The sequence below is a fragment of the Lissotriton vulgaris genome, chromosome 1_1 (genome assembly GCF_964263255.1).
Source record: "Lissotriton vulgaris chromosome 1_1, aLisVul1.2, whole genome shotgun sequence".
In the NCBI taxonomy this organism is placed as follows: Eukaryota; Metazoa; Chordata; class Amphibia; order Caudata; family Salamandridae; genus Lissotriton; species Lissotriton vulgaris.
In genome coordinates, this window is record NC_141685.1 from 305,326,617 (window position 1) to 305,342,980 (window position 16,364).

At 43.1% G+C, this 16,364-nt stretch overlaps 1 protein-coding gene across 1 annotated transcript in view; it reads right to left on the reverse strand.

Moving 5' to 3' along the window:
- Nucleotides 1-16,364, reverse strand: part of POMGNT1 (protein O-linked mannose N-acetylglucosaminyltransferase 1 (beta 1,2-)) — a 227,840-nt gene that overhangs the window by 75,412 nt on the left and 136,064 nt on the right. The window contains exons 13-15 of the mRNA XM_086952341.1: nucleotides 11,054-11,112; nucleotides 6,824-6,896; nucleotides 3,919-4,047 (exon numbers count right to left, since the gene is read on the reverse strand). Of these exons, the coding sequence (XP_086808467.1) occupies nucleotides 3,919-4,047; nucleotides 6,824-6,896; nucleotides 11,054-11,112 (261 nt within the window). The remainder of the gene's footprint in view (nucleotides 1-3,918; nucleotides 4,048-6,823; nucleotides 6,897-11,053; nucleotides 11,113-16,364) is intronic.

Below are 16,364 nucleotides of genomic sequence, written 5' to 3' on the forward strand. Positions count from 1 at the left end.
GAGGAAGATCTTTAGTGGTATAGCCCATCTTCATATCTGCTGTGCTAACAGAGAGCTGCAGAGAGTGTGTTCCCCCTGGTTTGTTAATGTAGTACATAGCTGTCATATTGTCTGTGCGGACTAAGACAGATTTGTCTGACACTTGAATTTAAAATGCTTTTAGGGCTAGAAACACAGCTAGCAACTCCAAATGATTGATGTGGAGTAACTTCTGTTGCGGTGTCCACCTGACTTGCATGGTGTGATGCAGTAGGTGAGCTCTCCAGCCGGAGAGCGATTCGTTCGCTGTCATGACTATTTGAGGAACTGCCTCTAGAAACGGTCGCCCTTCGGAAAGGTTTTTGGTGTTCCACCATTGCAGAGAACGATGAGTCCGACCGGCTACCAACACTAGGTCTGTTAGTTGACCGTGAGCCTGGTTCCATTGGCATGCTAGGCACTCTTGAAGTGGACGCATTTGCAGTTTTGCGTGAGGTACTACAAATATGCAAGATGCCATCATTCCTATGAGCTGCATGAACACTCGAGCTGGTAGCGAGTGTTGTGGTTTGAATTTTGTTAGGAGAGCTTGTACACTTGTTATCCTGGCTGGAGAGGGATAAGCTAGTGTTAGTTGGGTGTTTATTGTAGCGCCGAGATACTGTTGTATGTGAAGAGTATCCCCTGGTGGCACCTTGATAGGATGAGCGACAAAAAACGTCTGGGAGCCTGCGACTGCAGGGCTCCCATAGATTTGGCGGTATCTGTATCCTTTTTGATTGTTTCAAGTTATACATCTACGTTAGGTCCGAATAGATGTTGCTCATCAAAGAATTGATTAAGAATGGCACTGTGTACTTCAGGTTTGAACCCTGTTAGGTGTAGCCAGGCATGTCCACGTAATAAGACGCTGGTGTTAACTGCCCTAGAGGCAGTATCTGCTGCATCCAGTGAACACCGAATAGAGGTGTTTGTAATGTTTTTCCCCTCTTGGATAAGTTAATTTGCTCTATCCATGTACTTATCAGGGAGGTGCCTCAATAATGATCCTAATTGGTCATAATGTGCCCTGTCATATCTGGCTAATAATGCCAGTGTATTGGCGATACGCCACATGTTTGCTGCTTGAGACGCCGTTCTTTTCCCTGATGCGTCAAGTAGCTTAGACTCTTTATCTGGTGGTGGAGCTTCACCGGATGTTTGTGAGTTTGCTCTCTTGCGTGCATTGGAAACTACAAGTGAGTCTAGTGGTACTGGACCTTTAATATATGCTGGGTCTAAGGGAGCAGCTTTATATTTTTTCTCTATGAGAGGGTTAATGACGGGAATTCTGACTGGGTCTTTGAAGACTTTAGGAGTATGCTTAATTACTCCTTTAACCATTGGTAAAATGGATGAAGACCTTTGTGCACTATCAAAGGTATCCATTATGAAGTCTTCATCTACAGGGGCTATATGCATGTCTACACCCTGATATTACGCTGCCCTGTGAATCAATTGATTGAAACCCATAGTGTCTTCTGGTGGGGAAGGCTTTGAGGGGTATATAACATCCTGAGGGACATTTGGGACATCTGGGGTGTTATAATCATCCCACGGGTCAGGTGATCCTGTAGGAGTAGCTGCATCAGGCATGTTACCCCCCATATCATCAGAGCTATCATCCCGGTTGTCATCGTCTGGTATGATAGAGGATGCTGGGGAATGTTGTAGTAGGGGAGGATGTGGTGATGGTACAGGTGAAAGAGAAGGGGAAGGCAGTCTTAAGGGAGAGGCAGCCATGTCCTTCTTTGAATGCTGAGCTGGTGTGTCCAGTGGTCACTTTTTTGAAGCCAAAATTAGCTGTACAGTGATTGGATCTTTAGCTAAAGTCTTCTGAGCAGGGTCTGGACAAAGTAAGTCCTCTGCAGGAGGCCGATCTTTTGGTGCAGGGGAAGGTTGGTTTTTTGGCAATGTCTTCAACCGGAGAAGCAGGCGTCTTTTTCGGCTCTGAAGCTTTTTCCGGTCCCGAGGATTTTTTTGGCTCTGGTATGTTTTTTGGATAGGATGTTTTTTTGGTTCCGGTGTTTTTTTCGAATCCAAAGAGGGTTTACTTGGTTCCGACCTGGGTTTCGGTGCCGAAGGAGTAGTGGTATGTTTCGGCACCGATGGTTTGGATGTCGGCGTAGCCGGTTGAGTTGTCTTTTTCGGTGCCAGTAAGTGTGCGCCGGCACCATGCGAAGGTCGACTCGAGCCCAAGTCGCCTGAAGGCTTAATTAGCTTTTTAGCCGGGCCCGAAGGTGGGGAAGTAGAAGCAGTGTGTCGGTGTGCACCCGAGTGCGTGACCGGGGCCTTCTTTGGGTGTGTAGAGGAAGGGTCGGGTTGATGGTCTTACTTACGACCCGCTGTGCTGGAGTGATGTCCTCGACTTCGGAGTCTTCTGAATCGGAATTACTGTCGACATCATGTTGTTCTGGAATGTTGATGCCTTCTTCAAAGATGTCGTCCGGAATCGAAGCTGAAGATCGAGCCATTGTTCTCCTCGCTCTTCGGTCCCAGATAGTCTTCTTGGAGCGGAATGAGGCACAAGCGGAACAGTCTTTGGCCTCGTGCTCCGGGGAGAGGCAAAGGTTACACACTTCATGAAGGTCGGTGTGGAGAAACTTCGACCCACATAGAGAACACTTTTTAAATGGCGTCCTTTCCATGAGCTGGAGTCGAGGTCTAGTTAGGCCCAAAGGCTGTCGACGCGACCGGAATCGAAGTTTTCGGTGTTGAAGAGTAGCGTCGACTGGAAAAGCGTTTGAAACTTAATTTCTGTAAGTTCGTGAGGATTGCGCGCTGAAGGAAATTGGTTCCAACACGGAGCGCTGGAAACACATTTGAGCCCGGTGGCGTAAAAAAACAATCTGGGGATGGAGCCGATGCCCATGCGCAGTATCATCCAAAGGAGGAGTCACCTATCCCGTGACTTCCAAAGACTTTTCTATGACAAAACAAACTGCAAACATCCGGGCCCAACAATAGGTGCCCATCTATGCATAGTGTGTATTCTGCAGCTCATATGCCTCGTATATGGTGATATGAGATGTATATATTCAGTAATCAAGCTAGTTAGATTAAAGATGCACCTATGTCCAGTCTGTCTCAACATAGATATTACTCAAAAGTATCTAATAAATTGATGCCATTCAAGCAATGTACATACATTTATCAAGGAGTACATTCCAATCACAGTCATAATTTGCCTCGAAGAAGAAAAGTAAACCTCACATGTCAAGGACAGTGGCGTAACATGAAGAAACTTGCTTGATATCACAGGAACAGCACCTCAAAACAATGTAATGGATAAACTAAATATTACTCTGATAAAGAACTTACTTACAGAGTTATGAACAAAGGTTATCGTTTTACTTCAAGTAGCTTCACATAGTTGTTATGAATCTTTAAAGTTACCTTTCTTTCAATTTAGCAATTGGGGTCTCTGCAATGTCCCTTTTAGGACATGTTTTGAGTGTTTTGCTTAGGTAGTGAAATGAAAGAGGTCAGCCTGCCAAGTTAAGAAATCCCTTAGCATGATAAGCTGGACATTCCTTGCTTTGGTATTTGTATGTGGCAAATGGACTGTTGCATTTCTTCATGGCGTGAACATCTTGAGCAAGAAACATTACTGTTTAGTCTCAAACACACCAACACTAGTTTTGTATTCTTATCTTAATTTCCAATACGATTAGTCAAGCTGGAAGAGACCAAGATAGGTTCAATCTAGCTTTAAATGCCTTACAATATCTGCAGTGGGTGTTAATGAACAAGAGATTTATGTGCTAATTGAAATTATTGTGTACATTACTTAATCATGAGGCAGAGGACATTGAAAGGGGTAGCCATATTCAAATTGCCGGCAAATAAAAACGAACAGATTTAATTCACTGCACGGATTATAAATGTTATGACACTCACCTTTTCCGGGGTGGGCCACTTAGGTTCCAATTCTTCTTTATAAAGGGTTTTCCTCATAACCCATCCTAAGCCTGGCATGGTCTCCACACGATATAAGAGGGAAGGATCTTCAGCTGTGTGCTCATAACCCTAAATAGCAAAACAGACTTCAATTATTTAGCAAGCAATAGGGATTTAATTACAAAAGGCAAATCAATTAGACAAGAAAAACCCTAGCAGGCAACACTGTTACACAGTTAGTAAAGACCCTATAGCAATCCAGCTGTGCATCAATTCAAGTATCTTTCCTTGTCTTCACGGCTAGGATATCATTACCCTTACACTCCTTTTCTAGATTTGCATACCACTTTCATTGTTGGTCACTATGTCTCTTCCAATATCACTTATCACACTGATCTCATCTCTTTCACAATCAACTCCTGTGCTTTCAATGTGCGGCTATCCAACAGTACTCTGTCCTGTTTTACTATTTATGCTTGAAGTGCATTTCTCTCGATATTGCGGATACAAAGGGGAGAAAACCTTTGACAAGCATGAAGATAGTGGGGGCCTGCAATGTGTAGCCTGAAGTAAGCCCTGTTTTACTTTGGATTACTGGAGGACTTTACAGACGTGCAAAATAAAAATAAAAAGCAAATACCCAAGAAACAAAATAAGGCAAACATTGTCACACTTTAAATTCTAATGTGTATTAGGTTGCATTTGTCCTTTAAGCGTCCCAGCCCAAGAGATCTGGGTTAAATCCATTGTTCTTTTGTCATGCCACCGCAGTTTAGACTCAGCCAATATGTATTGGTCCTGTGCCTCGTGGGAACAGGCCAGCCCGAACGGCCAAGCCACGTCCTCTCTGGACCAGAAACAAGCACCCTAGGACCGGTTTCGGGCTTTCAGACCTCATCAGCCAGGTTAGCTTGACTCCAGTGGCATGGACAGCATGAGACCCATGTCTGTGCATACCCGACCCACTCGGTGACAAATGCAAAAAGAACAATTGATGGGCAGAATGCTGCACAATGTCAAACATTCACCTCAATACAGAGATTTGGACCCAAACCCATCGGTTTTTTTGATCCCCATGCCATTCCACTTCCAACCCAGCCATATGCAAATCAGTCTTTAACCTGTTCCCCATGAAAATAGTCCAGCCCGAACTGTCAGCCAAGATAACATGTAAGTTTGAATATTTTTTGTGTGTTTTTACATCCATCCATTCTTTTTTTTCTCCTTTTCCCACTCTGATCTTCCTTTCCACCTGCTTCACTTGTTCTCTTGAACCTCCCCATGCTTGCAGTAAATACCCTCCGAAAGCTACGGAAAGTGATAATGGCAGCAACTTCTACTATGGGCTTTCAAAGTTTGTCTCAAATGGCTGCAGCTCACTATGGAAATCTCGGATCAATATAAGGCTAGTCCAGCCCAGAGTACTGGGCCTTTGAGGGGATAAAATCTTGTTCATATTTTTTCCATGGCAACCTTTAATAATAACAGGAATTGCGGAGTTTTGTCAGAGGTCCATTTTCTTTTTAGTTTCCAGGGAAACTGTTTTTTTAAATGTTCATATGAGCCCCATGGATTGTCGACACTGGGCCCCATGGATTGTAGACACTGGGCAAAGATTTTCTTGGGTTTAGAGTGCTATGTTTTCCTTAGCTTGCTTGATGGCCTCGTCGTATTGCAAAAACAGTGACTTGATACTGTTGCCACTTGGGAGGTTCATTAAATCTATTATATTAGCACAGATGTCATCAGTGACTGGATTGAAGGGGAATCTAGACATTGGTTCTGCAGTGGGATGAGAAGTTTTACATACTCCGGAGATATAGATGGAGTGATCCGATCAATCAACTATCGGTTTATGGCCGGCTGCTGGAACATTTTCATTAAGGACGAGGTCAGCTATCTTGCAGTTGTGGCAAGCTGTGGTTATCAAGACGATATTGCAATGAGCGGAAATCAGCCTCTTTTAGCCCCCAGTTTAGGTCTCCCACGCAGATGTTCAGCAAGAGCCACCATCCGCAAACTCCACTGGCTGCCTGTGGAACACAGAGTCAAATTTAAAGCGCTCATTACGATCTTTAAAATTGTCAAGCAGGGAAACCCCCCTCTGCTGCGAAATCTGGCTCGCCCCTATGTCCCTGGCCGTGAACTACGCTCCTCTAACCAACTCCTTCTGAAAGTACCCAGAACTAAGCTCTGTCGTACTGGAGGCCGCTCCTTTAGTGCTCTCGGTCCCAAACTATGGAACGATCTTCCTATCAGCATACGCTCCATAGAATGTCTCTGTCTTTCGTAAGGCAATCTAGACCCTCCTCTTCCCTGCCCCCTAGTGCACTTCTCTATTCCTTCTCCCTCTCCCGTCTAGTAAGGTGTGTGTGTATGTCTCTCAGCGCCGGGACGCCCCATTGCTGGGGTAGCTGTTGCGCTTTACCAAATTTAGAATAGAATAGAATAGGTGAACCTCTCCTAGCTAGAGATTTTTCTTGCATAGTGTTTGCTGTTCTGTGATACAGTCTGTGAATTCACAGAGAAAGTCTTTGGTTTTCCATGGTAGCTTGTAAAGGGTATGAAGATAAGTGATTCAATTTAGGGAAGGTTCCCAGTTAGTTTTAAGGATTCAAAATAATTGTGCATAGGTGTGGTGCAAGAGAGTATTTTGGAGTAATACAGCTCCGCTCTCTCCAGAGTCTTAATCCGGCATGCATGGACAACTAGGGGATTCTAGATGGTCGATCAGGCCTTAGGACTGACCGTTCAGCCATATTTGGGTGAGGAAAGAGAAATCTAGGTTGATTTTAGTGATTTCATTAGTGATGACTACATGGTGTGCATTTCTGGTAGTTGTAGCATGTGGCTCTCTTCAGAGCAGGGAAAGGCAGCATCTTTTATCCTCCAAGGTTCAACCTACCTGATCATTCCATGCAGAAATGCAATACAGGCTCTCATCTTCTTCCAGTAGGTGAAGTGTCTGACTGAGAAAACTAAGGAAATAAAAGCCAATATATCTACAATTACTTGGTTTCAATAACGAGTGGGCATACAATAAATCCCCGCTGACACCTGATCTAAACAATCAAAACTGTCCTACATGGATTTCAGACAAAAATAAAAAGTAGAGGGCGCTAGAGACACGATTGGTGTAAATTACTCTCATGTCAAATGTGTGTGTGGTCGGATACCTTGGAGGACATGAAGGAGCAACAAATCCTGCCAAGCCACATGATTGAAGCCTTCTTTCAAGTGACAAAAACTAGAGTGAAGGCAAGGCAGTCAAGAGATGTTTAGTTACTTTGTGTTCCTTTGTGTGTGCTACAGGAAGAATCAAGGTGAAAAAACTACGTATATGCATACAAACGTCACAATCAGATCTCCAGTCGCACTTAACTCGTCATTAACATACCAACCTATTTTATTCCAGCCTCAGCCTGTGCCCGTTTTACGCCTAATTATCATTAATCAGTCAGCCAAGATCTTGGCTAATGCATGTGTGTGCACTAATCTGGTTGGATGCCTTCATTATAATTTTAGTTGCAATACACAAAATAAATGTCAGGCAGAGTCGACCAGTATGCTCTGCAGCACCCTGGTTTCATCATTGCTGAACTGAAAATAAGCATTATAGTGCCAGTGGAAACAGGCAAACAAGGGAACCAGATTTAGACCAGTCATTGGTGAGTTGCAGCTTTAATCTCTATAGTACAGTGAGTTTAAGAACCTATATTCTGGCATACCAATGCCATTTATAGCGCTGCAGGATTCAAGCAAACCGGGCCGAAGACGGCTGTAATGCCAGAAACCGGTCCCCGGGAGCTTGTTTCCTTCCCAGTGTAAGAATTGGCTTTTGTAGTTTGGTTTGCCCTGTTCCCATCATGCACTGGGACAGGAACAGACTAATTTGCATAAAGCCAGGTTCTGAAACTGGGATGGTGCAGGGAGCTAAAAAACGTTGTTGGATCTGGCCCTGATCTCTTGACTGGGTGAGAGCTTTCTGCTTAATTCAGAGACTCTGTCCCTCACCACCCCTTGTTGTAAATATTTTTGTCCACCCTAAGCGTGGAAGGGTATTCTCAGATGTGAGACCCTTGCTCATTGCACCATCAGGATTCAAGCAAACCGGGCCGAAGACGGCTGTAATGCCAGAAACCGGTCCCCGGGAGCTTGTTTCCTTCCCAGTGTAAGAATTGGCTTTTGTAGTTTGGTTTGCCCTGTTCCCATCATGCACTGGGACAGGAACAGACTAATTTGCATACAGCCAGGTTCTGAAACTGGGATGGTGCAGTGAGCTAAAAAACGTTGTTGGATCTAGCCCTGATCTCTTGACTGGGTGAGAGCTTTCTGCTTAATTCAGAGACTCTGTCCCTCACCACCCCTTGTTGTAAATATTTATAGCGCTGCAGCACTGCAAAGCACCGGGATTCATCTGAAATGGTTTGCTAAATTTTGTACCCAAAGCTTTCCATTCGCTACCTGTGAGCTGGGCTCAATTGTTCCGAGGAGCACCTCAGTTTACAGTGCTTTGCTCACTGTGAGACTATAGAAAGAGAAACCATACGTAAACCAGTTTTGACCTCACTGACCAAGTACGATGTCTAACAAGGCCAAAACAATGTTTTGGCTCGCTTCCTTGTGTTCCCATTCAGCAAGGACCTTGAATAGTAGTTTGGGCACAATGGTCCATTTTTGGGCAGTCTGATCTTTTCCCTGTTTAGTCCCACAGTAATGACAAAGCGCGCAAACAAATAGCTGACCCTCACCCGGAGGAACTGCTAATGGTTAACAAGGGTTCTCACCTTTTTCCTGGTTCTCAGTGAGTCTACAGCATGCACAGAAATGTCCAGACTTAGGTCTGTAAAGCACAGTAAGTTATGGTACACAAGCAGCACCTCTGTAATGAGTCCAAAAATGGCCTAAACTTGTCTAGGGTTGTGTGTGCTCTCGTTCAGTGGGAAGTTGCCAAGCAGTCTGAGTTGGATTCTTACTTTTAGGACGAGGGCAAGTGACAGTTGAATTTGGTTGATCCCTTTCTTGAGCTCACATTCAGCAATAATGATGAAATGCATGGTGGCCAGATCAATTGCCGCTGGTTAAGAATTTCATCTTTACCATCCATCACTAAAACCAACATTTGAACACATTTAGGTGAAAAGAATAAAACGAAGAAAAATTGATTACAAAGAGGGCCTTGAGCGCTGGTATATTGTCAGAAGCATAAAGCAACAGATCGCTCGTATCAGGCTTTGTTTGTGTTCTATAACGCCTACTAATTATAAACTACATTCCGACATCCAGCCTGAGAGTTCTACCAGATGAAGTCATCCAGTGCCTAATTGTCTCTTTCCCTACAAAATACACACCCAACAAGGTAATATTACGTTTTATTCAGGACCTGTGTCCAAGTTTTGACTACTCTCTTTACACATTCATATAACAATAAAGGGGGGTCCTCAGCAGTCTAAAGATGTTTGCATTACAAGATTTTAGAAGTAATTATAAATGTATAAAAAAAAATTAATGCGATGTCTTTAGTGTTGGCCGAGCTACTATTTCCATGCCATCTCATTCATATACTTCCCATTTGGGACCATTTTTATAATTTATTCTACAACATAAAATGTGTAAGCAGACGTCCAGTTCCCCACTACAGAGAAATTATTGAAAGATTTTCTTGAAGAACGAATAAGCCTCAGAGAAAGCAAAGTGCACCATAAAAGCACAGCTTTGGAGTAAAGCTTTGGGACCAGACGTATTCTCTGCATCACTCTATAATGAATAGTTGAACATCCTTGCCAAATCTTTTGCAAAAGTATGTAATTATGTCTAGGCATCCCAGACGATAATTCCATTCATGATGGAATTAATAAAGACATTGATCCTGAAACTCAGATTTAGGCAATTCAAAAAGGCCAATTTCACTACTCAATTGGGACTTAAAAATGTTCGCTAAGAACGACACGCCGTTTCCTACAAAACGCAAACTAGACTTTGCACAGGGATGATGGATATACATTTTCAATTGTGGTGGTGAGAGGGCCCGTTGGTGTTGTGGCACCTATATGAGACCACAGAGGTCAGGAAACTTGCATATAAATATTTCACTTAACCCCAGAAGTTTATTTTTTGTCAGTCTCAATTAAGACATTGGACAACAACAGAGATTAGAGAAAGAGTAGCAGCACATTTGGAGAACATTTCCAAAAAGAGAATTGTTGAAAAAGGATGTTTTTTCTATGCTGAACAACACATTTTGCTTGTTCTCCCTCCTAGAGTATGCATAAATAGTGTGATCCATCGGCATATATATGTGGTTAATCATATGGACAAGATCAGCAAAAATAACTATTTGCTCCAGATTACAAAAGATTGCCCCTGGACCATATGGGAGATGCAACTAAATCCCCATTAATGACAAGCCTAACCCAATTGGTTAAGACACCTAGGAGCTAGACTAACTTTTGTCCAGATTTGGAAGCCCTCGCATCTTTCGCTGAAACAAATGTGAACTACGGCTATTGGTTTTTCCATGCCATATTTCACAACAGAATAACAAAATATGAGAATACACGGACACCATTCCATATTTGTGAATTTATTGACCACTATTAATCAGACTTGAGAAAATTTGGTTTTTAGCCCAGACTAACAAGAAGAAATTTCAAACACTGGGGAAACTCCAAACTCAATGTGGAAGGCATATTGTGTTGTCTGTGTTAACAATAATATGCAATGTAACCTGTATATTATGTCTACTGAAAATAAAATAATGGAACTGGGTGCTCTCTTGTTGCCACCTATTTGTCTCCCTTCCTCCTTTTTCCTCATGTAAAATGAAAAATTAAAGCAGTTAAAAAGAACGTGCATTTGAACAAAAGGGCGGTGAGACGAAGAAAGTGACAAATTAACATTTATAACCTCAATATTTGGGAGGAACGCGCTCTTGTTTTATATGTACATAGACACTAATGTTACACTTCCTATTACCAAAGACCAAAACTTGAATTTCTTTGATGAGTTGAAAGCAGTTGTAAGTAATTCTTCCTCTACTCCTATTCTAACAAATACCCCTCTCCCAGATCTTGAACTATCTCATCACCTTTAAGGTAGGTAAGAATCATGGGCACTTTAGTACAAATAACCATACCTAAAGAAATCTATTGAAATGTCCAAGTCTTCTTCAAGAACAACAGCAAACTTTGCGTCCTGCAGAAAAGAAACAAAATATTTTATCCATAAACAGCTCAAATACAAGTCAACACTAGGATATGTAAATAGCTGCGGTACAGTAGATTCTGAATCATTTTGGGATGTAAAGTCAAGCGATAATGGCCTGTTCACAACCTCCCTAAACAATATTGCGATCTGGAATTAGACAACTCTTTCTTCCCAAATTCGAAGCCTATACCGAGCCAAATTGATCTGTTTTCAACTGAGGCAGCATAGTCTATAAACATACACCACAAATGTTGTTTACTTGTGCCAATAGTTTGTCTTCTTGAAAATATTTTTCAAAGTTACATTCTTGGGAGAGCAATAACATTTAGCTCATGTATATGACAGGCTAACTTATGTTTTCGCAGCGCCTTTCATATTTCAAAAGGCCACGATGAACTAGCATTACCTCTGGATGCTTTGGAACATAGACCGATTTAATTAGGCTGTAGTTTTGAGCCATAACCTAAACAGTTACTCCTTAAGTTATTAGGACTCCAAGTTGCCCTCCAGTATTGTAAGCCTTGACATAACAGAAGTTGTGAGATAAAGTGAGGTGATAGGAAGCTCATGCTTTAGAACTCTTAGCAAAAGAAGGTTTGAAAAAAGTCTGGTTATGGTACACTTGTCAAGTGTGGTTTGCGATAAGGCAAAGATATATCGCTTAAACGGGTCAACACATGAATGGAGAATGGAGGAATGCTGGGTAATAGTCTAATACAAAAAACAACAGTTGATGGACAGAATGCATAACAATGTCATACATTCACACCGGTACAGAGATCTGTATTATGCATCCTAGGACCGGTTTCTGGCTATCAGCCGTCTTCAGCCAGGATAGCTCGACTCCAGTAGTGTGGAGAGCATGGGACTCACGTCTGAGCATACACATCCCACTTGGGGTGACAAAAGCAACAAGCACTGGCGTTGCCAATAGGTTTCGCATTTGGAAAGTTGGAGCTATTGGTTTTGTAAATGACATTTTATATTTATATATTGTTATTGACAATGCCAATAACGATATATAAATATAAAATGTCATTTACAAAACCAATAGCTCCAACTTTCCAAATGCGAAACCTATTGGCAACGCCAGTGCTTGTTAATGCTTGTTTCAGTTGTTTCAGCTCTCTCCAAGAGTGCAGGTTGTCTCCCTTCCTCCGCCTAGCGCTATGTTCCTCTCTCCCATTTATGCCTTTACTGAGGGCAATGTACACACGAAGGTCTGTAAATGTACAAAAATGAAACACTATCAGTTTTGAAAATTTCTCCCCTACTGTGATTCGTGTGCCAAGGATGTCTCAGTGTTACATAAACAGCCCCTCTCTGGTAACCCTTCACAGACTGCGGTGCCCCCTGGGCCCACCTCCATGTAATGAAGAAATACCCTCCCCCTCTTTCAAATGAGCCAGGGTGAGGCTGTAAGCCGGTCACTTTAGGCTGCAGAAGTGGCACTACCAGGAGCCCCCCGCCACACACGTTAGCACCCTGGTATTCTCACAGCGGGATGTTATTTGTCACAGAGAACACGGCTCCATGCTGGCGCCGCTCGGATAACAATCCGCAGTGACAGCACTAAAAGCGTTGTGTGTGTTTGTGCTGGGAGGCAGCGGGCTGGGGGCGGGAGGAGTGTTTCACCAGTGGATGGCTGGGGAAGCTTTAGTAAGCACAGTAATGGGAGGCATCTCGCAGAGAGCGCACACCAGCCATCTCAAAATGAAGACACGACCAGGAGGAAGCAGCTTTAATGAAACTTTAAACTGGCAGCAGCAAATGCGTCTCAAAGCACACAAAACACGCTGCATTCTAAACAAATAATTAAAAAAAAACATATTGCCAACCGATGAAATAAAGGAAGCAAAAAAAAAGATGAAGCACTGTGTCCGGAGGAGTGTTTCACCAGTGGACGGCTGGGGAAGCTTCAGTAAGCGCGAAAGTGATAGCATTTTGCTCGCGCTTGGAGATGAATGCCAAAGAAAAACAAGCCGAGCCAGAGAAATGAAAGGAGCTTCAGCCATTGTTAAACATAAACACGTGGCAGGCGGATTAGGGAGATGCGGAGGGAAGCCGGATGGGGGCGGGAGAGCCTGGTGGGGGGGGCGGGAATGCGAGCGAGGGGAGTAGAAGTGTGGCAGGCGGATTAGGGAGATGCGCGTGCTTGTGTTGTCACGTGACCCGCTTTTGTGGTCACGGGACTTACATGCACTGTGAAAAAACCGCAGTGGTTTGACGAGTCGATGGAGCACTTGAATTCTCGCCTATTACATTCGCAAGCGAATGATAATAGGCGAAACCTAAAAACCACAGTTGATGGACAGAATGCCGAATAATGTCATACATTCATCCTGGCTGAAGACGGCTGATGGCCAGAAACCAGTCCTAGGATGCTAGATTCCGGTCCAGGAAAGACATGGCTTTGCAGTTCGGGCTGGACTGTTCCCATGAGATACAGGGTCAAGACTGATTTGCATATGGCCATGTCTGAACTGGGGTGGCTTGGTGAGCAAAATAACGATGGATTAACCCCATATCTGTGACTACGGGGGAATGTTTTGCCATTGGGCAACATTCCGTCCATCATCTTGTGTGTTTTGCTGTTCACCCTATGTGTGAAGAGTATGCCCAGACGTGGGTCCCTTGCTCACTAAGCCACTGGAGTCAAGCTATCCTGGCTGAAGACGGCTGATAGCCAGAAACTGGTCCTAGGATGCTTGATTCCGGTCCAGGAATGACATGGCTTGGCAGTTCGGGCTGGACTGTTCCCATGAGGCACAGGGTCAAGACTGATTTGCATATGGCCATGTCTAAACTGGGGTGGCTTGGTGAGCAAAATAACGATGGATTAAACCCAGATCTATGACTGGGGGTGAATGTGTTGCCATTGTGCAACATTCCGTCCATCTTGTGTGTTTTGTGGGTAATAGTCTAAACCACTGACAATCATACAAGGTAACTTCCGTCCTACTTTTTTTTTTATGTAATGCCGTAATCAGTCAAGGGTATGGCCAGACGAGGGCCCATTGCTCCATGTGGCACAAGATCCAAAATATACATCAACTAGGTCTCACTTGGGCATCTTGAGCTCCTTTCTCGGCGTGAGAGAGGGTGGGTTGCCTTGCCTGACAGTTTGGGATGGACTGTTTCCAAGAGGGGCAGGATCACCATTGATCTGCATAAGGTAGACCTTTGTCTTGAATTGCACAGAAAAATAATGGTTTGGAATGATTCTCTGAGCGATTGCCAGTCGTTTACACTAATCACAAGCGTTCCCCCATCAACTTTTTTGTTTGATTAATGGGGACAGAGGCTACAATCTACCTGTAGAACTGCTGTTTAGAAACAGTTTACCTTTTGACAGAGGAATGAATACAGAACTGTTTTGGTTGTTTTATATTCTTGATTCTTCCCTCATCGTACCCAAAAGCTATTTTAGTATCAGTGGTATAACTGTTTATCTGGAAAAAATGATCTTGAAAAGGATACTTCAAGAGTAACAAAATCTATGTCTGAAACCTCTGGAGTAAACTTGGCAAAATGTTTGAAAACTAGCTGGGCATGAATTAAAACTAGCAGGGCATGAATTAAATGAACTCTTCTGGAACAGAGTAAGGCCAATCAAAGGGAATGGATTCTTACTTGTACTACTAGAACAACCCCTCAGGTCCAGAGAGAAAATATTCAACTGTTTAGCACTTAATGGAGTTGAATCTGTAATCATATCCTCAAATTCACACGGTATTTGTGTCGCTTACTCACACAACTCCCCTTTGTTTCAAAGCAGTGTCCTTTAGGGATGATTCATCACGTTCACATTTCGGGCACTGTAAAAGTTTTGTTTCACTAATTATCAGGACTGCTCTATTCCCAAAATGGACCAGATCACTGCAAAGAAGCCCTACAGTCATGCAGTGCGTGGTGGTGACACATACTTCACAAGCAGATCAGAAATGACATTCAAAACAAAAAACTGATGCAAAGCAACCCCAAGCCTAAAGAGTAATTGTAATTCAAAGGGAGGAGTCTGTGGGATGTAGGGAAAGGGTTGTTGAAACTAGTGATCTCAAAAAGTGCATTTTATAGCACAGTATGCCAATGTGTCAAACAGCCTAGCTTTCACATGTTGTTCAAATTTTAAAGCTTTAAAGTCCTCATATCTTTTAAAAAAAAAAAAAGTTTTTTTATAAAAAGGTACAATTCACGTAACCTTCACTTCTGCATCCTACTTTCAATAATTTTACCATCCTGCTACTTTCAAGCATATAGTTTGCATTAACAAATGAGTCTATTTGGGCGGGGAAGGATAGCAAAATATTAAATTACAGAGCTCTGCCAAATTACATTCCTTAGACAGCAGAGTTATCCCTTAAAGTAGACTGGTCTTATATATATGAAGCGGTAAGCCATTTAGGGTTACCCATAAAAAGCTGATGGCACCATAAGGTCTGTAAAGATTAAAATGTGAACTCAAAAAGAAATCCATCTTTTTTCTGGTCAGAGACGTAGAGGTGGCTGTACTGGAGACAAATGCAGATGTGGCCTCTTATACTAATAACTAAATGGGAGGCGACTAGAAAGAGGTGGGAGGATCAAAAGCATCCAAGCCACAGGGCATCAGTGAACTGTTTGAAAACTGAACTCCCCCGCTGAATTCACCGAAAACAGACCACTCAAGTGAGGCATGGCCAGGGGATGCCATATGCTGGGCTCACAGATAGCCCATATAGGATTTGTGCCAGAGAAAACAGTGGGGCGAGAAGGGTAAAGGCAAACAAATTACTTACCGTCTGTAACATTCCTACAGGTGGATATTCTAAAAGAAGATTCCTCACCCTTAGAATAGCATCACTAAACTGGACACGAGAGAATTCTTCCAGAAATGCGGAAGAGCACCAATATGTTGACCTGTATGACTCAGCAGTCACTTCATACCTCCCGAAGTGACTCATCAGAGCAACATACAAGTGCAACTCATGTGCATCAAAGTCAGTCAGTTTCTTGCATTTTTCCCTTTTGTGCCCTCAACTGAGGAGCGTAGAACTAACAGTCTGAATTTCTAACATGGGAGCTCCTTAGATGAAAAAACGGACGTTTCACAGAATGGGGAGATAGAGTGTGATAAATTCGCTATTAGAAACAATATCTGCTAGAAAGAGGTTACCAAAGGTAACTGGTTTTTCTGATGTGTACTTCTAATTGCAGATTCCACACTTCAGAATACAGACCTCAACTGTACCTTACAAAAG